At 51.8% G+C, this 23,073-nt stretch overlaps 1 protein-coding gene across 1 annotated transcript in view; it reads left to right on the top strand.

Annotated features, from left to right (window-relative positions):
- Positions 1 to 1,607: 1,607 nt before the first annotated feature.
- Positions 1,608 to 23,073, top strand: part of LOC146869558 (E3 ubiquitin-protein ligase TRIM39-like) — a 183,008-nt gene continuing 161,542 nt past the window's right edge. The window contains exons 1-2 of the mRNA XM_085606123.1: positions 1,608 to 2,070; positions 18,750 to 18,845. Coding sequence (XP_085462249.1) covers positions 1,660 to 2,070; positions 18,750 to 18,845 — 507 coding nt within the window. The 5' untranslated portion in view covers positions 1,608 to 1,659. The remainder of the gene's footprint in view (positions 2,071 to 18,749; positions 18,846 to 23,073) is intronic.

Genomic DNA, 23,073 nt, shown 5'->3' with positions numbered 1-23,073 from the left:
TAGTGCAAGCTTCCTTCACACAGAAGAGGTTAAGCACAGACAAAAGCAGTGCAAGATTCCCTCCCAAAGAAGAGGAAACGCAGATGCCAGCAGTACAAGTCTACCTCACACAAAAGAGGTGCAGCACAGATACCAGTACTGCAAGCTTCCCTCACACAGAAGAGGTGCATCACAGACAACAGCAGTGCAAGCTTCCTTCACACAGAAGAGGTGCAGCACAGACAACAGCAGTGCAAGCTTCCCTCACACACAGAAGAGGTGCATCAGTAAGCAACAACAGTGGAGGCTTACTGCACACACAGAAGAGGTGCAGCACAGAAAATAGCAGTGCAAGCTTCCCTCACACTCACAAGAAGTGCATCACAAGCAACAACAGTGGAGGCTTCCTGCACACACAGAAGAGGTGCAGCACAGACAACAGCAGTGCAAGCTTCCCTCACACGCAGAAGTGGTGCATCACAAGCAACAACAGTGGAGGCTTCCTGCACACACAGAAGAGGTGCAGCACAGACAACAGCAGTGCAAGCTTCCCTCACAAAGAAGAGGTGCAGCACAGACAACTGCAGTGCAAGCTTCCTTCACACAGGAAAGGTGCAGCACAGACAACAGCAGTGCAAGCTTCCCTTACACACAGAAGAGGTGCATCACATGCAACAACAGTAGAGGCTTCCTGCACACAGAAGAGCTTCAGCACAGACAACAGCAGTGCAAGATTCTCTCACACAGAAGAGGTTCACTACAAGCAATAGCAGTGCAAGCTTCCTTCACTCAGGAGAGAAGCTGTAAAAACAACAGCACTGGGAGTTTACCTCACATACAAAAGTGCAGTACAAACAACAGTAGTACAAGCGTCCCTCACACATGAAAGAGGTGCAACACAGACACCAGCAGTGCAAACTTCCTTCACACAGAAGAGATGCAGCACAAACAACAGCAGTGGAAGCGTCCCTCGCACACAGAAGTGCAGCACAAGAAACAGCAGTGCCGGTTTCCCTCACACACAGAAGAGGTGCACCACAAGCAACAGCAGTGCAAGCTTCCCTCACACACAGAAGAAGTGCAGCGCAAGCAGTGCAAGCTACCCCGCGCACTGAAGGGTACAGCACAAGCAGCAGCAGTGCATTCTTCCCTCACACACAGAACTTTTAATCACAGGCAGTAGCTACAGTCTTCTCTTAAACACAAAACTTCAGATTTAAAGGCATCAACAAGTGAACATGTACAAAGTACAGGTGGAGTTGCGATCTGATCTGGACGGTTATTTACTGGCCTGACTAGTATTTGTATGCATGGCTGGAATAGATTAAAAAACATGAAGCAAAAGCAGGTACTTTGCAGGCTTTAAAACCTTAAGGTAAAATTGCAAATGCAGAAAGAAATTGCCTAAAAAGTATTTTTAAATATGTACAATTCTTAAACAATGATTACAATCAACATATTTAAAAAATACAAAGGATTTTACAGAACATCGTTTTTAAGTGCAGCTCCTGAGACCTGCAGAAAGTGAGAACAAAACCAAGTGGCAGTTCCCTCCTGCTCTGTGACTGTAACTTGAACCCGGAAGTCCCAGTGCAGCCAGAGAGGGGCAGACGCACAGACACACCCACTTCACACAGAGAGAGAAATGAAACTTAAGTTTACTTCCTGCATTTCTGAATCATGGCGGCAGCAGCTCAGCTCGGGAACCTAAAGGAAGAGGCCACTTGTTCCATCTGTTTGGAATATTTTACTGATCCGGTGACTATTGATTGTGGACACAACTTCTGCCGCTCCTGCATCACTCAGAGCTGGGAAGGAAGAGATGGAAACTTCCCCTGTCCACAGTGCAGGGAAACATCTGGGAAAAGCCTCCGACCTAACAAGCAACTGGGGAACATGGTGGAAATTGCAAAACAGCTTCAGCTGCCCCCCGTGAGGCCCCCGGAGGAGAATCTGTGTGAGAAACATCACGAGAAACTGAGGCTGTTCTGTGCCGAGGATCAAAGGATGATATGTGTGGTGTGCTGGGAGTCCAAGGAGCATACAACACACTCAGCAAGTCCTCTAGAGAAGGCTGCAGAGGAGTACAAGGTATGTCTATAGGCATTCAGGGATCACAGTTTCACACTATGATCCCCATTGAGGAACCTGCATATGACTATAAGGGTGTGTGTGTGTGTGTGTGTGTGTGTGTGTGAGTGTGTGTGTGTGTGTGTGTGTGTGTCAATTGAAGATCACAGGGCATGTCTGTGGACATTCAGGGATCACAAAGTCACTCTGTGAGCCCCATGAAGGAGGCAGCCAGAAAGCACGAGCCATGTGTGCACGTACTTAGAGGTCACAAGTCACTCTGTGTACCTCATAGAGTCGGCTGCAGAGGAGCACAGCGTGCGTGTGTGCTCAGGATTCACTAGTGAATACACTCCTGGAGGCTTTCAGAAGTTCCAATGTCTCTGGGTCTTCAGTGATCAAAGGCACCCTTTGAGTTCCATACAGATAGTTGTCCAAGTGCACACGTTATGTGAGTGGGTGCTCAGAGCTCACTAATGAAGACATGAAATGATTCATACAAAGGAATACAAGGTATATAAGTTGGATTTTAGGAAATCACAGGTTGTTCAAGCCTCAAAGAAGAGGCTGGAAAAGAGGACAAGGCACGTCTGTGGGCATTCAGGGGTCACAAAGGCTCACCGAGCCCCAACCGAAAAACCTGCAAACAAGCACAAGGTGCGTGTGGGTGTTTAGGAACGACAAGTGTAGAGCACAAGGTATGTCTGTGAATATTCAGGGAACACAAAGTCACTTGGTGAGCCACACCAAGGGGCAGCCAGAGAGCACAAACTGTGTGTGAGTGTTCAGAGGTCAAAAGTCACCCATTGTATAGGGTGACCAGATGGCTCTGTGCCACTGGAACGCCGTTTTTCTATTCTTGGACTTTGCTTTTATATATATTTTTTATCTGGTGTGTTGAAGCAATAGGATTCAGTAAAATGAACCAAGACCACAACTCCCAGAATGCACTAATATGTTAAATCAAAAGTTCAGAAATGGAAAGTTAGAATGCCTGTGGCATGGCGACATCTAGTCACCCTACCTGTGTGCGCAATTGAGGAGACTGCTGAAGAGAACAGGGTACGTCTGTGGATGTTCAGGGAATCAAAAGTCACCGGAGAGTCAATAGAGGAGGCTACTAAGAGCTCTTGGTATGTCTGTGATTGTTTATTGGTCATAATGTGCCAGTGGGCCCCAAAGAGAAGTTTGTGCAAGGAGTGTATGTGGGTGTTCAGGATTTACAAGTGAAGACACTCTGTAAGTGACCCAGAGGAAGAGCCTGCAGAGGAGCACAAGGTAGGTGTGTTGGTGTTCAGGTACCACAAGTGAAGTCTTTAAGAGGATACAAAGTATGTTTTCGGGTGTTAAGAGATCACAATTCACCCTGTGGATCCAATAGAGAAGTGTGCCCAAGAGCACATGGTATATATGTGGGAGGTCAGGATTCACAAGTAAAGACATTCTCCGAGTCTCACAGCACGAACTTGACCCGAATGGGGTATCAGAGCACTTTACTTAGCACCCGTTGCATTACATGAGGACACATTCATTTTCTGTTAGGCACAGGAAGATTAAGTGATTTGCCCAGAATCACAGGATGTTCAGCGTCTTTGCCGAGACTCGAACCCAGTTCCCCAGATTCGAGGTCGACCGCCCTAGCCGTTAGGCAACTCCTCTCACATGGTAGTAGATGGTCACTTTCCTTTTGACATAAGAAAAATGCACATGTCACAGGGTGAGGGTTATTGAGATTGTATGACAAATGTGTGGTATATGTAAAATGGGGACTTTCTGTTTTATTCCGAGCCCTGATGCTGTGCCGGATACTGGGAGCATGAATGCAGAAGGATTGCTGTCTGTTTTTCCCTTCTTGCGTTGTTCTGTCTCCATTCTGGTGTTCTCCATGCTCTTGGTCTTGGGTGTCTCCTGGACGTGGCTAGTTTGTTTGCCGGGTAAGCTGGGGGTCTTGTTATTGACGTCTTTAGAAGTGATGCAAAGGATCTGAAGATGATCTGGGCTGGAGGGAGCAGCCAGTGTAGGTCTTTTAATGTGGAGGTGATATGATTTCTTCAAGCCCTCGATGAGCTGCGCCGCTTCCTATATGCTACCGTTCAGGGGTGCTAGGGTGGTGTTGGGGCGACCGTTGAAGAGGGTCTTGCCTCTGCCCCCATGGGAAAGGACTTGTAAGTACGTTCTGAAGTTATCTTCCAGGAGAAACAATTTCACTTTCTTCAAGAGGGAACATTGAAATCCACCTTCCATACTCTTCTTTGCAATGTGCTGCTTGAATGAGGGGATTGTGTTGAGGGTGGGGGTAAACCCTGGTAGGTTTAAGTCGGAGACCCAGGCTTAAATCTGGGGCTGTTTTGAGCTGTTTGAGGCTGTGGTTGGGTGAGGATATTTTATGTAGCGTTGAGTATCGTCTGCAGACTGATGGATCCTGATGCTGCTGTCTGTAAGGATGGATCCCAGAGATCCCATGTCTTTTATGTAGCGTTGAGTATCATCTGCAGACTGATGGATCTTGATGCTGCTTTCTGTAAGAGTGGATCCCAGAGATCCCATGTATTTTATGTAGCGTTGAGTATCATCTGCAGACTGATGGATCCTGATACTGCTGTCTGTAAGGATGGATCCCAGAGATCCCATGTATTTTATGTAGCGTTGAGTATCATCTGCAGACTGATGGATCCTGATGCTGCTGTCTGTAAGGATGGATCCCAGAGATCCCATGTCTTTTATGTAGCGTTGAGTATCATCTGCAGACTGATGGATCCTGATGCTGCTGTCTGTAAGGATGGATCCCAGAGATCCCATGTATTTTATGTAGCGTTGAGTATCATCTGCAGACTGATAGATCTTGATGCTACTGTCTGTAAGGATGGATCCCAGAGATCCCATGTATTGTATGTAGCGTTGAGTATCATCTGCAGACTGATGCATCCTGATGCTGCTGTCTGTAAGGATGGATCCCAGAGATCCCATGTATTTTATGTAGCGTTGAGTATCATCTGCAGAGTGATGGATCCTGATGCTGCCGTCTGTAAGGATGGATCCCAGAGATCCCATGTATTTTATGTAGCGTTGAGTATCATCTGCAGACTGATGGATATTGACGCTGCTGTCTGTAAGGATGGATCCCAGAGATCCCATGTATTTTATGTAGCGTTGAGTATCATCTGCAGACTGATGGGTCTTGATGCTGCTGTCTGTCAGGATGGATCCCAGAGATCCCATGTATTTTATGTCGCGTTGAGTATCATCTGCAGACTGATGGATCCTGATGCTGCTGTCTGTCAGGATGGATCCCGGAGATCCATGTATTTTATGTAGCGTTGAGTATCATCTGCAGACTGATGGATCCTGATGCTGCTGTCTGTCAGGATGGATCCCGGAGATCCATGTATTTTATGTAGCGTTGATTATCATCTGCAGACTGATGGATCCTGATGCTGCTGTCTGTAAGGATGGATCCCAGAGATCCCATGTATTTTATGTAGCGTTGAGTATCATCTGCAGACTGATGGATCCTGATGCTGCTGTCTGTAAGGATGGATCCCAGAGATCCCATGTATTTTATGTAGCGTTGAGTATCATCTGCAGACTGATGGATCCTGATGCTGCCGTCTGTAAGGATGGATCCCAGAGATCCCATGTATTTTATGTAGCATTGAGTATCATCTGCAGACTGATGGATCTTGATGCTGCCGTCTGTAAGGGTGGATCCCAGAGATCCCATGTATTTTATGTAGCTTTGAGTATCATCTGCAGACTGATGGGTCTTGATGCTGCCGTCTGTAAGGGTGGATCCCAGAGATCCCATGTATTTTATGTAGCGTTGAGTATCATCTGCAGACTGATGGATCCTGATGCTGCTGTCTGTAAGAGTGGATCCCAGAGATCCCATGTATTTTATGTAGCGTTGAGTATCATCTGCAGACTGATGGATCTTGATGCTGCTTTCTGTAAGAGTGGATCCCAGAGATCCCATGTATTTTATGTAGCGTTGAGTATCATCTGCAGACTGATAGATCTTGATGCTACTGTCTGTAAGGATGGATCCCAGAGATCTCATGTTTTTTATGTAGCGTTGAGTATCATCTGCAGACTGATGGATCCTGATGCTGCTGTCTGTAAGGATGGATCCCAGAGATCCCATGTATTTTATGTAGCGTTGAGTATCATCTGCAGACTGATGGATATTGACGCTGCTGTCTGTAAGGATGGATCCCAGAGAGCCCATGTATTTTATGTAGCGTTGAGTATCATCTGCAGACTGATGGATCCTGATGCTGCTATCTGTAAGGATGGATCCCAGAGATCCCATGTATTTTATGTAGCGTTGAGTATCATCTGCAGACTGATGGATCCTGATGCTGCTGTCTGTAAGGATGGATCCCAGAGATCCCATGTATTTTATGTAGCGTTGAGTATCATCTGCAGACTGATGGATCCTGATGCTGCTGTCTGTAAGGATGGATCCCAGAGATCCCATGTATTTTATGTAGCGTTGAGTATCATCTGCAGACTGATGGATCCTGATGCTGCCGTCTGTAAGGATGGATCCCAGAGATCCCATGTATTTTATGTAGCATTGAGTATCATCTGCAGACTGATGGATCTTGATGCTGCCGTCTGTAAGGGTGGATCCCAGAGATCCCATGTATTTTATGTAGCTTTGAGTATCATCTGCAGACTGATGGGTCTTGATGCTGCCGTCTGTAAGGGTGGATCCCAGAGATCCCATGTATTTTATGTAGCGTTGAGTATCATCTGCAGACTGATGGATCCTGATGCTGCTGTCTGTAAGAGTGGATCCCAGAGATCCCATGTATTTTATGTAGCATTGAGTATCATCTGCAGACTGATGGATCTTGATGCTGCTTTCTGTAAGAGTGGATCCCAGAGATCCCATGTATTTTATGTAGCGTTGAGTATCATCTGCAGACTGATAGATCTTGATGCTACTGTCTGTAAGGATGGATCCCAGAGATCTCATGTTTTTTATGTAGCGTTGAGTATCATCTGCAGACTGATGGATCCTGATGCTGCTGTCTGTAAGGATGGATCCCAGAGATCCCATGTATTTTATGTAGCGTTGAGTATCATCTGCAGACTGATGGATATTGACGCTGCTGTCTGTAAGGATGGATCCCAGAGAGCCCATGTATTTTATGTAGCGTTGAGTATCATCTGCAGACTGATGGATATTGACGCTGCTGTCTGTAAGGATGGATCCCAGAGATCCCATGTATTTTATGTAGCGTTGAGTATCATCTGCAGACTGATGGATCCTGATGCTGCTATCTGTAAGGATGGATCCCAGAGATCCCATGTATTTTATGTAGCGTTGAGTATCATCTGCAGACTGATGGATCCTGATGCTGCTGTCTGTAAGGATGGATCCCAGAGATCCCATGTATTTTATGTAGCATTGAGTATCATCTGCAGACTGATGGATCCTGATGCTGCTGTCTGTAAGGATGGATCCCAGAGATCCCATGTATTTTATGTAGCGTTGAGTATCATCTGCAGACTGATGGATCTTGATGCTGCCGTCTGTAAGGATGGATCCCAGAGATCCCATGTATTTTATGTAGCGTTGAGTATCATCTGCAGACTGATGGATCTTGATGCTGCCGTCTGTAAGGATGGATCCCAGAGATCCCATGTATTTTATGTAGCGTTGAGTATCATCTGCAGACTGATGGATCCTGATGCTGCCGTCTGTAAGGATGGATCCCAGAGATCCCATGTATTTTATGTAGCATTGAGTATCATCTGCAGACTGATGGATCCCGATGCTGCCGTCTGTAAGGATGGATCCCAGAGATCCCATGTATTTTATGTAGCGTTGAGTATCATCTGCAGACTGATGGATCTTGATGCTGCTGTCTGTAAGAGTGGATCCCAGAGATCCCATGTATTTTATGTAGCGTTGAGTATCATCTGCAGACTGATGGATCCTGATACTGCTGTCTGTAAGGATGGATCCCAGAGATCCCATGTATTTTATGTAGCGTTGAGTATCATCTGCAGACTGATGGATCCTGATACTGCTGTCTGTAAGGATGGATCCCAGAGATCCCATGTATTTTATGTAGCGTTGAGTATCATCTGCAGACTGATGGATCCTGATGCTGCTGTCTGTAAGGATGGATCCCAGAGATCCCATGTATTTTATGTAGCGTTGAGTATCATCTGCAGACTGATGGATCCTGATGCTGCCGTCTGTAAGGATGGATCCCAGAGATCCCATGTATTTTATGTAGCATTGAGTATCATCTGCAGACTGATGGATCCCGATGCTGCCGTCTGTAAGGATGGATCCCAGAGATCCCATGTATTTTATGTAGCGTTGAGTATCATCTGCAGACTGATGGATCTTGATGCTGCTGTCTGTAAGAGTGGATCCCAGGGATCCCATGTATTTTATGTAGCGTTGAGTATCATCTGCAGACTGATGGGTCTTGTTGGACCCGGCCTCGTGGCGTGGTCCTTAACCCCCTGGATTGTGCCCGTTCCCCGCCCCGGCCTTCACGGGCCACCCGTCTGAACTGCACCAAGGCCCTTCACCCGGAGCTGCGCGTGGTCGCATACTCCTCGTGGCTCCGCCATCTTGTTGGCATCCACGTCACACCGTGCACCAGCCAGCGCGACCCCGCTCAACCCGGCCTCGACCCCAGCGAAGCCCCGACATCGAGGCACCACGAACTGGCCAGGGGGTGCCGCAGGAACCATTCATCGCCCCCGGCGGAGGACAGTATCGATGGGACCCCCAACTGTCCTCCCCTCTCGAGGTGTGATCGCCCTGCAACTCCCTTGGGCCTGGCGCCTCTCCTGCTGGGCGTCTGGCCACCTCCACCCGGCCACTCCGCCCCCCTCGGGCGCCTAGGTCCGGACATCAAAGGGCTCCAGACCTATATCTGGGGCGACCCCACCACAGCTCGGCAGTTGTATCCCGGAATCGAGAGCCCTGCTGATTGAATCGCGGCTGACCCCACGGAGAAGAACTCTTGTCGGAACCATCACGAGCCCTGCTGACTGCGTCGCGGCTCCCTCTTGTGAACAATCTGAACCACCTGGAACATCGGAGCCCTGCTGACGCCGTCGCGGCCCAACCTCGCTGAAACCTTCCTCGGAGCCCTGCTGACGACGTCGCGACTCGAGCTGAGCAGAAGACCATCTTGAGAGCCCTGCTGATTGAATCGCGGCTCTCCACGAACTGTACGCCAGAGCCCTGCTGACGCCGTCGCGGCTCGACCCCTCCGAGATCGGAGGTCCTCCAGCTGAGGATAAGAACTGGGCCCCAGGTACCCTCGTACCGCATTCCTGCCAAAGACTGTCCCGCTACCCCTACCCTTCCAAAGAGACATTTAGACTTTTGGTGGATCCCTCGATCCCTTCGTGTAAATATTGAACTCGTAACCTTTTATTGCTGATAAAGAATTGCTTGTCGTAAAGACAACCTCCTTGAGTCCTGTGTGGTGGTGTTACTGTGCTAGTACGTGGTAGGAGAAGGATCTCTCAGGAGACTTCTCGGACAGCGCTCGGCTACTTCGTGCAGTGAGAGGGCCCCCCTTGGTGGTCTCGCCGACTCCTCGGGGTCCGCCTTCCAACATTTGGTGGCCAGCGACGGGATCCGAGCCGAACGCAATACGTACCAGCCAGTACCCACGAGCTACCCATCCAAACGAACAGCATCATGAGCAGCCAGGAAAACAACGCGACAATGGAGTTCCAGCCCGAACGGCTGGAGGAGTATACGCACAAAGAGTTAAAACAGTTCTGCAAGGACAAAGGCATTGCAACCACCGGCCTAGGTACCAAAGAGGAGATGCAGAAGGCTCTAAGGGCATGGTGGGAGGCCGGGGCAGGCCCCTCCCAGGAAGAAGGTCCCCTGGCCCTGACGGAGACCACATCAACCGCACTGACTCCGGCAACCGGAGGAAGAAAGAGCCTAGAAACCGGCCTCTCCGAAGACGAAATACGAGAGCGGGAGAAGGTCCGGAGCCACGAGCTAGAGCTCGCAGGACTGCGGCTGGACGGCGAACTCCAGCTAGCAGAAAAGAAACTGGCCCTAGAGCAGCTACGGCTTCAAGAGGAGATCGAGGAGAAGAGACGACACCGGGAGTTGGAGGAGAAGAAACTGACTCTTGAGCACGAGCGCAGTCTCAAGGAGCTCGAGATCAAGGCCAAGAACGGAGGGACCAACACCCCCAGTACTAGAGACACTCTACCGCCTTCCGAGACCAAGGTACATATCCCGAAAGAGGTCGTCAAGGAGTATTACAAGAATGACGACATCCAACAATGGTTCAAGGCCTACGAGGTGGCCATGACCTCTCATCGGGTGCCCCGAAAGGACTGGGGCGCGGGCCTGTGGGGGCGGTTCCTGAGTGAGGGTCGAGACACGCTGCTCCAGCTGCCGGAGGAGGTGATGACCTCCTATGATCACATGAAGGAGGCCTTGCTCACCCGCTACGGGCTAACCGCGGAAATGTACCGCCAGCGGTTCAGAGACTGCAAGAAAATCCCGGGTACCACATGGGTGGAATATGTGGACTTTTTCAGCCGGGCCCTAGAAGGGTGGATCAAAGGGAGCAAAGTAACCACCTACGGGCAGTTAGTCGACCTCATCGTGTGGGAGCACCTCTCCAACAATTGCTTTGTGGAACTAAGACAGCACCTCCTCGACAGCAAAATGACCGACCCACGAAAACTCGCCGTCGAGGCCGATCGATGGGTCAACTCCCGGGTCCCCCGGAACTCAATGGGGGAGTACCAGAGGAACCCCACCGGACCCCCCCGCCAGCGCGGTGGAGGGGGAGGGCCAAACAGGAACCGAGACCCTCCCGCCGGGGCACCCAGGAGCCCCCCTCGAGGGCCACCGCAGCAACAACTCTCCCCGAGCCTAGCCCGAAGGGGGGCGCCCCCGGCCAGACCCGGACCACGGCCACCAGTGATCTGCTACGGCTGCCAACAAACCGGACACTATGCCAGCGATCCGGTCTGCCCCCTGAACCGAAGAAACGGGGCCGGCGGGCCCCCGCCCCGACAGCTGGCAGCCGCCGCCCTGGGAGAAGGAGAAGAGGAAGAGGAGACCCTCGACCGAGGAAACACTGAGTGGGAGCCGGCAGCCATGTCTCTGGTCTGCCTGGGTAGCCGAGAAATGGTACCCTGCACCCCCATCCCAAGCAACACCCAGAAGTACCGGCAGCAGGTCACGGTCAATGGACAACGGGCCGAAGCCCTTCGTGACACAGGCGCCAGTATCACCGCTGTCCGCTGCCACCTGGTGACCCCTGAACAGATTCTACCGAATGTCCTGTGCCCCGTACGGACGGCCGACAACAGTGAAAGCCTGTGCCAGATGGCCCTGGTCCCCTTCGAGTGGGGAGGGGTGACGGGCCTGCTGAAGGTGACGGTGCGCGACGACGCCCCTGTCGACTGTCTCCTGGGGAACGATTTGGAGAGTTCCCCCTGGGCTCAAGTGGAGCGACGGGAGCACCTCCGCATGTTGGGACTGGCTGACTGGGCCTGCGCCATCACCCGGTCCATGACCGCCCGGGCCCCCCGCTCATCCTCGACCTCCGGGGCCGCCCAAGCCGAGGGGCTCGCACCCTCTCCCACCAGCAGCGAGGAGGAGGCAGACATCGACCCTGGACCCAGCGAATCCTCCCCCGAAGAGATGGCGTGCCCGAGCGCCCTACCAGAACTGACACCATGGCGAGATGAAGGGGGCCCCACCCGAGAGCAGTTCCAGCAAGAACAGCAGTCCTGTCCCTCTCTCGAGGGGGTCCGACAACAGGCGACCGCGCAAGCCAACGGTGACCAGACCGGCACCCACTGGGTCTACTGGGCCGAGGGCCTATTGTACAGTGAACAGAAGGTGGCAGAACTCGGGACCAGCCGCGTGTTGGTGGTCCCCCTCCGCTTCTGGGAGTTCCTTCTCAACCTGGCACATGATGTGCCCCTCGCCGAACACTTGGGGCAAGACAAAACGTACAGTCGTCTGGTGACCCACTTCTACTGGCCCCGGATGCGGAGAGACGTGGACAACCACTGCCGGTCCTGCCAGACCTGCCAGGCCAGCGGGAAGACGGGGGGTCGGGTCAAGGCCCCCCTCCGGCCCTTTCCAGCCGTCAGCACCCCGTTCGAACGGGTCGGAATCGACATTGTGGGGCCCCTGGACCCCCAAACCGCCCTGGGCCACCGCTTCATCCTGGTCCTCGTGGACCACGCCACCAGGTACCCGGAGGCGGTCCCGCTAAGAACTATAACGGCCCCTGTGGTAGGCCGGGCCTTGATGGGGATCTTCTCCCGAGTGGGATTCCCCCGCGAAGTGGTGAGCGACCGCGGCACGAACTTTATCTCCAGGTACATGCGGTCCCTGTGGCAGCAGTGCGGGGTCACATACAAGTTCACGACCCCCTATCACCCTCAGGGGAACGGACTGGTTGAGCGGTTCAACCGAACATTAAAAGGGATGATCCAGGGCCTGGAAGAGCCCCTCCGGCGGAGATGGGATGTTCTGCTGCCGTGCCTCCTGTTTGCCTATCGGGAGGTCCCGCAGAAATCCCTGGGGTTCAGCCCGTTCGAGTTATTGTATGGACACCCGGTCCGCGGACCGCTCAGCCTGGTCAAGGAGGGTTGGGAAATCAAGCCCCAAGGCGCCCCTCCTGACGTCTACCGATACCTCCTGACTCTCCGGAATCAGACCCGCAAGTTCCGTGCCATGGCCGAAGCCAACCTCGAGGCCAGCCAGGAGGACATGAAGCGGTGGTACGATCGGAACTCCTCGACCATAGAATTCGAGCCCGGACAGAAAGTATGGGTCATGGCCCCGGTCGAACCCGGCGCCCTCCAGGACAAATGGGCCGGGCCCTACAAGGTAGTGGAGAAGAAAAGTCCCGTCACTTACCTGGTCGACCTGGAGTCCCCCCGGAACCCCCACCGGGTCTTACATGCGAACAGGCTAAAACCCCACTTCGCCCGGACCGAACTGAGCCTGCTGCTGGCGACCGACGAGGGGGGCGAGGACGACTCCGAACCCCTGCCCGACCTCTTGCAGACCAACCTTCATGACGGATCGATCGAAGGGGTCCAACTCGCCTCTTCCCTGACTCCGGAACAGCGCAACGACTGCCAGCGACTGCTGCGGGACTACGCAGCCCTTTTCTCGCTCACCCCGGGGGTGACCCACTGGTGCGTCCACGACGTCGACACCGGGGAGAGCCCCCCCGTACGACACAGAGCCTACCGGGTGCCTGACCGAGTGCGGGCCTGCATCCAGGCCGAAGTAGCGAAGATGTTGGCCCTGGGGGTCATCGAACCTTCCGACAGCCCGTGGGCCAGCCCTGTCGTCCTGGTGCCCAAGGCCGCAGCTCCCGGCCACCCCCCAGAGTTGCGATTCTGCGTGGACTACCGAGCCCTGAATGCAGTAACCAAGACCGACGCACACCCGATACCCCGGGCCGACGAACTCATCGACCGCCTAGGGGCCGCTCGCTACTTGAGCACGCTGGACCTCACCGCCGGGTACTGGCAAATCCAGCTCACCCCCGGCGCCCAAGAAAGATCCGCCTTTTCGACCCCGGATGGGCATTACCACTTTCGGGTGATGCCCTTCGGAATGAAGAACGCCCCGGCCACCTTCCAAAGACTGGTGAACAAGGTTTTGGCAAGGCTTGAGGCCTTCAGCGCGGCCTACCTAGATGACATTGCCGTATACAGCAACCACTGGGCCGAGCACCTCCTCCACCTGAAAGCCGTCCTGGCCGCCCTCCAGCGGGCCGGGCTCACAATCAAGGCCAGCAAATGTCAAGTCGGCCACGGATCCGTGACCTACCTGGGCCATCAAGTGGGGAGCGGGCAGGTGGCCCCCCTCCAAGCGAAGATAGAAGCCATCCAGGCCTTTGAACCCCCCACTACCCAGACCGCTGTCCGGGCCTTCCTGGGCCTCACCGGATACTACCGGCGGTTTATCCGGGACTATGGGAGCATTGTTGGCCCCCTCACAGAGTTAACGTCCAAAAAGCAGCCCAAGAAGGTACACTGGACACCCCGCTGCCAAACAGCCTTCGACACCCTAAAGACAGCCATGTGTACTGCTCCGGTGCTGCAAGCCCCGGACTACTAGAAGGAGTTCCTGGTACAGACGGACGCCTCCGAGTATGGGATCGGGGCCGTCCTATCCCAAGCCGACGAAAAAGGGCTCGACCGACCAGTGGCCTTCATCAGCCGACAACTACTGCCCCGAGAGCAACGTTGGAGCACTATTGAGCGTGAGGCCTTCGCTGTGGTGTGGGCCCTCAAGAAGCTCCGGCCCTACCTCTTTGGCACCCACTTCCGGGTCCAGACCGACCACCGGCCCTTGCGGTGGTTAATGCAAATGCGGGGCGAGAACCCCAAGCTGCTGCGGTGGTCCATCTCGCTACAAGGAATGGACTTTGACGTCGAACACCGGCCCGGCAATGACCACGCCAACGCCGACGGCCTGTCCCGCTTCTTCCGCCTTGACGAGGAGAATCCCCAAGGAGATGGGTGTCTCTCCATGCCTTCGGCTGGGGGGGACGCCTGTTGGACCCGGCCTCGTGGCGTGGTCCTTAACCCCCTGGATTGTGCCCGTTCCCCGCCCCGGCCTTCACGGGCCACCCGTCTGAACTGCACCAAGGCCCTTCACCCGGAGCTGCGCGTGGTCGCATACTCCTCGTGGCTCCGCCATCTTGTTGGCACCCACGTCACACCGTGCACCAGCCAGCGCGACCCCGCTCAACCCGGCCTCGACCCCAGCGAAGCCCCGACATCGAGGCACCACGAACTGGCCAGGGGGTGCCGCAGGAACCATTCATCGCCCCCGGCGGAGGACAGTATCGATGGGACCCCCAGCTGTCCTCCCCTCTCGAGGTGTGATCGCCCTGCAACTCCCTTGGGCCTGGCGCCTCTCCTGCTGGGCGTCTGGCCACCTCCACCCGGCCACTCCGCCCCCCTCGGGCGCCTAGGTCCGGACATCAAAGGGCTCCAGATCTATATCTGGGGCGACCCCACCACAGCTCGGCAGTTGTATCCCGGAATCGAGAGCCCTGCTGATTGAATCGCGGCTGACCCCACGGAGAAGAACTCTTGTCGGAACCATCACGAGCCCTGCTGACTGCGTCGCGGCTCCCTCTTGTGAACAATCTGAACCACCTGGAACATCGGAGCCCTGCTGACGCCGTCGCGGCCCAACCTCGCTGAAACCTTCCTCGGAGCCCTGCTGACGACGTCGCGGCTCGAGCTGAGCAGAAGACCATCTTGAGAGCCCTGCTGATTGAATCGCGGCTCTCCACGAACTGTACGCCAGAGCCCTGCTGACGCCGTCGCGGCTCGACCCCTCCGAGATCGGAGGTCCTCCAGCTGAGGATAAGAACTGGGCCCCAGGTACCCTCGTACCGCATTCCTGCCAAAGACTGTCCCGCTACCCCTACCCTTCCAAAGAGACATTGAGACTTTTGGTGGATCCCTCGATCCCTTCGTGTAAATATTGAACTCGTAACCTTTTATTGCTGATAAAGAATTGCTTGTCGTAAAGACAACCTCCTTGAGTCCTGTGTGGTGGTGTTACTGTGCTAGTACGTGGTAGGAGAAGGATCTCTCAGGAGACTTCTCGGACAGCGCTCGGCTACTTCGTGCAGTGAGAGGGCCCCCCTTGGTGGTCTCGCCGACTCCTCGGGGTCCGCCTTCCAACAGGTCTTGATGCAGCTGTCTGTCAGGATGGATCTCAGAGATCCCATGTATTTTATGTAGCATTGAGTATCATCTGCAGACTGATGGATCCCGATGCTGCCGTCTGTAAGGATGGATCCCAGAGATCCCATGTATTTTATGTAGCGTTGAGTATCATCTGCAGACTGATGGATCTTGATGCTGCTGTCTGTAAGGATGGATTCCAGAGATCCCATGTATTTTATGTAGCGTTGAGTATCATCTGCAGACTGATGGATCCTGATGCTGCTGTCTGTAAGGATGGATCCCAGAGATCCCATGTATTTTATGTAGCGTTGAGTATCATCTGCAGACTGATGGGTCTTGATGCTGCTGTCTGTCAGGATGGATCCCAGAGATCCCATGTATTTTATGTAGCGTTGAGTATCATCTGCACTGATGGATCCTGATGCTGCCGTCTGTAAGGATGGATCCCAGAGATCCCATGTATTTTATGAAGCGTTGAGTATCATCTGCAGACTGATGGGTCTTGATGCTGCTGTCTGTCAGGATGGATCTCAGAGATCCCATGTATTTTATGTAGCGTTGAGTATCATCTGCAGACTGATGGGTCTTGATGCTGCTGTCTGTAAGGATGGATCCCAGAGATCCCATGTGGAGGTTAAAGATGAAGAGAGAAAGGATGGAGCTCTGAGGTACTTTGCAGGAGACGGGGATTTTCAGTGGTCTTGCTGAACCTATTTGCATGAACTGGTGCCAGCTGGTGAGGTTGGATATGAACCATTTCCAGAACGGGTCTGAAAATCCCACTTGTTGTTTTAGGGTGTCGATCAAAGCTGGATGGTCGTCTGTGTTGAAGGCTGCAGAGAGGTCCAGAAACAGGACCATGATGTCAGGGATTTTTCTTGTTGTTGAGGAGGGGGTTGTTGTCGTCTGCTTGGAGTGTGGCTGTGTCAAGGCTGCAGCATGATCTGAAGACAGATTGGACGTCCTGTAGTATATTAGCCTTGCGGAAGGGCTGCTCTAGAGTATGGCAACTGCTTTCTTGTTGATCTTCCCTATAAATGGAAGGTGTTTAATGGGCCAGAAGTTTGTGAAGTCCGCTGGGCCCAGGGATGGTTTCTTTGGCAGTGGAAAGATCTGACTTCTCTTAACAGTGCTTGAAAGTGTCCTATGGCTGAGGGAGATGTTGACAATGTGGTAGAAGGGCTTAAGGGCCTCTCCTTGAAGCAATTTGATGATGGATGAAGGAAGTGTCTCGTCTTTATCGGAGGTTTCTTAGACTAGAGTTTAGGATATTGGGGAGATCCATGCGTGAGACTGGATTGAAGAAGATCCATTGGGTGGCGTGGCAATGGGGGATGGTTGGAAGCGGAGCGAGTGTGGAGGGGGTGATAATGTTGATCTGATTTGTTTGATGGCATTGCATTTGTCGACTGATGCAGGGACTGTGGGTTCTGAGAGAGGATTGGTTCAATGCTAGACAGCCTTGAAGAGGGCTTTGCTTCTGATGGTTGCCTCACTGATGATGGTTTTGTAGTAACAGAATTTAGCTGCTATGATGAAGGACCTGCAGTTATAGTTGGTGTTTTTAGTAGGGTGTTTGACTTCTCCTGTTTTCGTATGGCACGTTTGTTTTCGTTACGCTCTGATCTCTGTGGTTGTCTGAAGTGTCTGGCAGGTCATTGAATGTATTACAGAAGGAAGGCTGATGGAGTGGAAGGTAACTATTCTTCTTTTCGATTGTCCTTGATACTCAGGTGTAGTATATGCATTGGTCCAGTTGAGGACGGAAAGGTGGTCTGTCCAGTTGAGGATGGAAAGGTGGTCGGTCCAGTTGAGGATGGAAAGGAGGTCGGACCAGTTGAGGCCAGAGAGGTGGTCGGTCCAGTTGAGGATGGAAAGGAGGTCGGTCCAGTTGAGGACGGAGAGTTGGTCGGTCCAGTTGAGGACGGAGAGGTGGTCGGTCGATTTGAGGATGGAAAGGAGGTCTATCCAGTTGAGGATGGAAAGGTGATCAGTCCAGTCGAGGGCTATAGGTGTCTAGCCGCAGATATTAGGAGATGCTGATAGACTGAGGCCTTGTGTGTTGACTGTGTTGGGCTATTGATGAGTTGTTTAATTTCCAGTGTCTTTAGTAGTGTGTAGAAGGCTTCCTTCATGTATCTTGTGTTGGCGGTGGAAGTCTTCGAAGAATGTGTGGTGGCTGCGTTGAATGGAGGCCGTTAGTGTATACTGAGGATGCTGTTTTGGAGATTGCTAGAGGTCAATAGCGGGAGAGGAGCTTGAAAGAGTTGGGTCTTGTAGAATTACTAACAGTGAGGGTCAGAGTGTCTGGTGTGTGACTGCAAGCCTCCCTCATCCTGGTTTGAGTGTGTGATCTATGTGTGGAAGCATCTAATTTTAGGGATGAGGACGCCTCAGATGTGTGTGAAGGAGGATGTGAACCAGGCTGGAGGTTGAAACTAGGTTGTGTCACTGCACAGTATGCATTAATGAACATCAATTCAGAAATTCACATATAATGTACCTTTTTACATTCTTTTAACCAAAAATGCTTCCTGTTTATTCTTGGTATATGGGCTGCATACATGGTTATTGCACTGATAAAAATGTGTTAGATTAGATATTTTCACATGGTTGTGTGTTGTTCTAAAATATGTCATAATGTCTATAGGACAAAGTGTGTTTTTTAAAGTAGTTCCAAGTCTAAATCTCTCCATGCAGTTAGGCTTAAAGTGAGCACAGTGTCTTTCTAGGCAAGAACAGGACCAAAGAAGTGACACCGTTGTCTGTGTCTTTGTCTGTGATACTTGGCGCTGGTGCTCACAACCCTGATATGTGTGACTAGTACATACAATCTGCATATGTGTGGCTGGTACTTACACTATTAATGTATGACTGGTATATACAGTCCGGGCACGTGTGGCAGATACTGTAGTGACTCTTTTTTGTGAGTAAGACCACACTCTACAAATATACACTTATTTCTTGCGCTCTCTTCTCTGCAGGTAAAACTTCAAGAGTGGCGGCGTCTTCTGAAGAAAGAGGAGGAATATATTCTGGAGTCTAAAGTCAAGGAAGAGGAACAATATAAAACCATGAGGGTGAGTGGCTGCAGGGAGTGCTGTGTCTCTGTGTGTCTGTCTATGTCTGTGCCGTGTGTTTGTGGTGACACACAGAGGCTGATGAGTCGCCCTACAGACTGCGTCATGATCCCCTCCAAATAAATATACTGACCGGGGTCACTGTGCTTGGATATTGGGGCTGAAATCAGCCAAAGGCTCGTTCAAAAATAAATAAAAACAAGAATTACTCTTCTGACCTTCAGGTAGTACTTACATACTGGTGTGTGTGTGCACAAATATATCGCATTAGCTGGCTGTGAGTATATACCAGTGTGTGTGTTTGTGCGTGCACGCGTATGTGTGCGTGCATATTCATGCTTAGGTGTACGTGTTTAAATATGTATTCATGTATGGATGGTCATGGAGTTATTCATGGGAGTGCATGCATGTCTACTCATCTCTGTGTTTGTGTGTTTTTGAGGGCAGGAACGAATGTTTCTGTGTGTCTTTGTATGCATGTATACATGTTGAGCCATAGAGTATCCAGATGCATGTGCTCATATCTGTACATGTGTGTTTGAGGGTTGTGTATGGTTCAGTCTGGATTTATTGGATGTGGGTTTGTACTTGCATATGTGAATGCCTGTCTAGGGGTTTGCTTATCGCATATTCTGGTGGTATTTGTGAGTGGGCAAAAACGTGGCATCTGTGTGTGTGTGTGCGTCTGTGAGCTTGTGTGTGCACAGGTCTGGAGTTATACATCAGTCTGTATGTGTGTGCGTCTGTGAGCTTGTGTGTGCATAGGTCTGGAGTTATACATCAGTCTGTATGTGTGTGCTTCTCTGAGTTTGTGTGCGCACAGGTCTGGAGTTATACATCAGTCTGTATGTGTGTGCGTCTGTGAGCTTGTGTGTGCATAGGTCTGGAGTTATACATCAGTCTGTATGTGTGTGCTTCTCTGAGCTTGTGTGCGCACAGGTCTGGAGTTATACATCAGTCTGTATGGTGTGCGTCTGTGAGCTTGTGTGTGCATAGGTCTGGAGTTATACATCAGTCTGTATGTGTGTTCGTCTGTGAGCTTGTGTGTGCACAGGTCTGGAGTCAGTCTGTATGTGTCCGTCTGTGAGCTTGTGTGTGCACAGGTCTGGAGTTATACATCAGTCTGTATGTGTGTGCATCTGTGAGCTTGTGTGTGCATAGGTCTGGAGTTATACATCAGTCTATATGTGTGTACGTCTGTGAGCTTGTGTGTGCATAGGTCTTGAGTTATACATCAGTGAGATTACATAGGCATCTCTTTGTGAATATGTATGGGTGTGCCTATGTGAGAGTGTGAATCTGCTGGGTTTGTGTATACACAGTCTGGAGATATTCATCTGTGAATGTGTACTACTGAGGTCATTTGCCTCTGGTGTCCTGAAGTCTGTCCTACTATGGCTCGACATTGGGTCAGGGACATCCCTCTCTGCACTTGACTCCCAGGATAGCGAGGTCGAGCAGTCAAAGGCTTCTCACGGAGGTAGAGGGCGGGGCAGGCATTCAGAACTCAACAGTCAACCAACAGATGCAATATTGTTATGTCTAGCCCTGTTCTTCAGAACTAAAGTCCTTTAAGCCCAAATAAAGGGAAACACCACATAGTTTAATAAAAATACAGTTGCAGGGTTGCAATGTACAATCCCCCAAAAAGCACAGCACCCTCTCTGGTGCCCTTCTCCCTCTGTAGAATTTTTAATATCTGTGGTCTCCTGTATGTTCTCAGCGCCGGCATACCCTTGTATGTGATTAGCCGCGTTCTATAAATCCTGTTTGATTGATTGATGTCATAGAGCATAGGGTTTATTCAAGCACAGACTCCGTTCAATCTGGGTCACTCCACTTGCTGCTGCGTACATCAGTTCAATGGCTTTTGCCTCAAAGAGTTCACACGGGCAAAAACTATATTGCTCAGACTGCAGATTTCTCTGCCCTGCTATACCTACTCTGTGGTGGGGTGCTCAGAGTACCCATTCCTGTATCAGCGGAGTCAGCTACGCGGATCTGTAGGGAAGCCTCATTTGGGACAAAGACTGCTGGTGATAATTAGTTCAGCAGGCCTGCACGGCGACACTCGTCATAGACCGCTGTGGCCTCTAAGGCCCGTTGCCCACAGATACTCGCTCTTAGCAGTTGCAGCCTGAGGGTCTAGTATTTAGCAGATGGTCATCATTGGCAGTTGCAGCCTCCCAGGCCGGATCAGTTCTTTCCATCAACGTTGCTGGTGGTTCTTCTTGGGCAGGTATGATATCACACAACAGCAGGCACTTATCAGGGCATCATACGACCCAATGGTGATTCTCACTTGAATGATTCGGCACTGCTCCGGGAGAACCCACACAACACAGATAACTCTTGTCCTCTCTCCGACCGGCAGTCAGCTTTCTCTGGATGATTCTCATTCCGAAAATATGCTGGGCTTCTCTCCTTGACAGGCAGTGACACTCTCCTTCCCTCTCTCCCCGGCAGACTCCTAGGTGCTAGGCAGGTCCTCAGCTCTTCCTGAAAGTGATGCAGGCTCCTGGGTGCTAGGCAGGTCCTCAGCTCTCCTGAAAGTGATGCAGGCTCCTAGGTGCTAGGCAGGTCCTCAGCTCTCCTGAAAGTGATGCAGGCTCCTAGGTGCTAGGCAGGTCCTCAGCTCTTCCTGAAAGTGGTGCAGGCTACTAGGTGCTACGCAGGTCCTCAGCTCTTCCTCAATGTGATGCAGGCTTCTAGGTGCTAGGCAGGTCCTCAGCGCTTCCTGAAAGTGATGCAGGCTCCTAGGTGCTAGGCAGGTCCTCAGATCTTCCTGAAAGTGATGCAGGCTCCTAGGTGCTAGGCAGGTCCTCAGCTCTTCCTGAAAGTGATGCAGGCTCCTAGGTGCTAGGCAGGTCCTCAGCTCTTCCTCAATGTGATGCAGGCTCCTAGGTGCTAGGCAGGTCCTCAGCTCTCCTGAAAGTGATGCAGGCTCCTTGGTACTAGGCAGGTACTCAGAGCTTCCTGAAAGTGATGCAGGCTCCTAGGTGCTAGGCAGGTCCTCAGCTCTCCTGAAAGTGATGCAGGCTCCTAGGTGCTAGGCAGGTCCTCAGCTCTTCCTGAAAGTGATGCAGGCTCCTAGGTGCTAGGCAGGTCCTCAGTCCTTCCTGAAAGTTATGCAGGCTCCTAGGTGCTAGGCTGGTCCTCAGCTCTTCCTGAAAGTGATGCAGGCTCCTAGGTGCTAGGCAGATCCTCAGCGCTTCCTGAAAGTGATGCAGGCTCCTAGGTGCTAGGCAGGTCCTCAGCTCTTCCTGAAAGTGATGCACGCTCCTAGGTGCTAGGCAGGTCCTCAGCTCTTCCTGAAAGTGATGCAGGCTCCTAGGTGCTAGGCAGGTCCTCAGCTCTCCTGAAATGATGCAGGCTCCTAGGTGCTAGGCAGGTCCTCAGCGCTTCCTGAAAGAGATGCAGGCTCCTAGGTGTTAGACAGGTCCTCAGCTCTTCCAGAAAGTGATGCAGACTTCGGGTGCTTTTCCCTCAGCTCTGGGAGACGGTCTGTTGTGCAGACATCAGCCCTGGTCACACAGCGATCCGGGTACTGTACAAAGCACTCCCGTCCTTGGTCAAGATGATCGTGAAAGCGGGGGATTTGGGTCCTATTTTATTCTACTCATTTTGCAGACGGGGGAAGCAGAACAGACTGCACTTTCATCGGACACAGGAAAGAGGTCGGGTCATAACTAATGATCCACAAAACTTGGTACGCTCCCACCACCACATTAGGTGGCTAACTCAGGACTTGGGAAGTAGTGTCCTCTCGGTGATGAGTGCACGCTTGGCGCCCCCCCCACATCAGCAAACAGGTTCTGAACCTCACTTTATCAAGGATAGGCCAAGGATTCTGCACAAGTTATAGTAGCATGATAACACGGCCAGGCAAGGTCTGGACACCAGTTTCACATACAGTCAGGCACTAACTGCGGGCATACACCCCTGTTTATCATTCTGAAGACATTCCCGTCCTAACATACCCTATCGTACAGATCACTGACTACCTTCTGTGGCTTTCCCTGGTGCAGGACATTAATTACCCAGTCACGCTCTGGGACTCAGTTGGTAGAATTTTCACATTGCCAACAGATCCCCAACTCCCTGTCCTGATGAAGACCGCTACAGAGGTCCACAAAGGGTAGAAACGCTGTGGCCAGAACATGAAGGAGAACTATGGTTGTCATTGGCAGTCGCCCCTTTCCCTATTGCAGGACATTATTTGCCCAGT

Source organism: Triturus cristatus, chromosome 1_1, assembly GCF_964204655.1.
Source record: "Triturus cristatus chromosome 1_1, aTriCri1.1, whole genome shotgun sequence".
NCBI classification, from domain to species: Eukaryota; Metazoa; Chordata; class Amphibia; order Caudata; family Salamandridae; genus Triturus; species Triturus cristatus.
The sequence above is the reverse complement of the archived record's forward strand: the minus strand, read 5'-3'. Positions and strand labels throughout refer to the sequence as shown.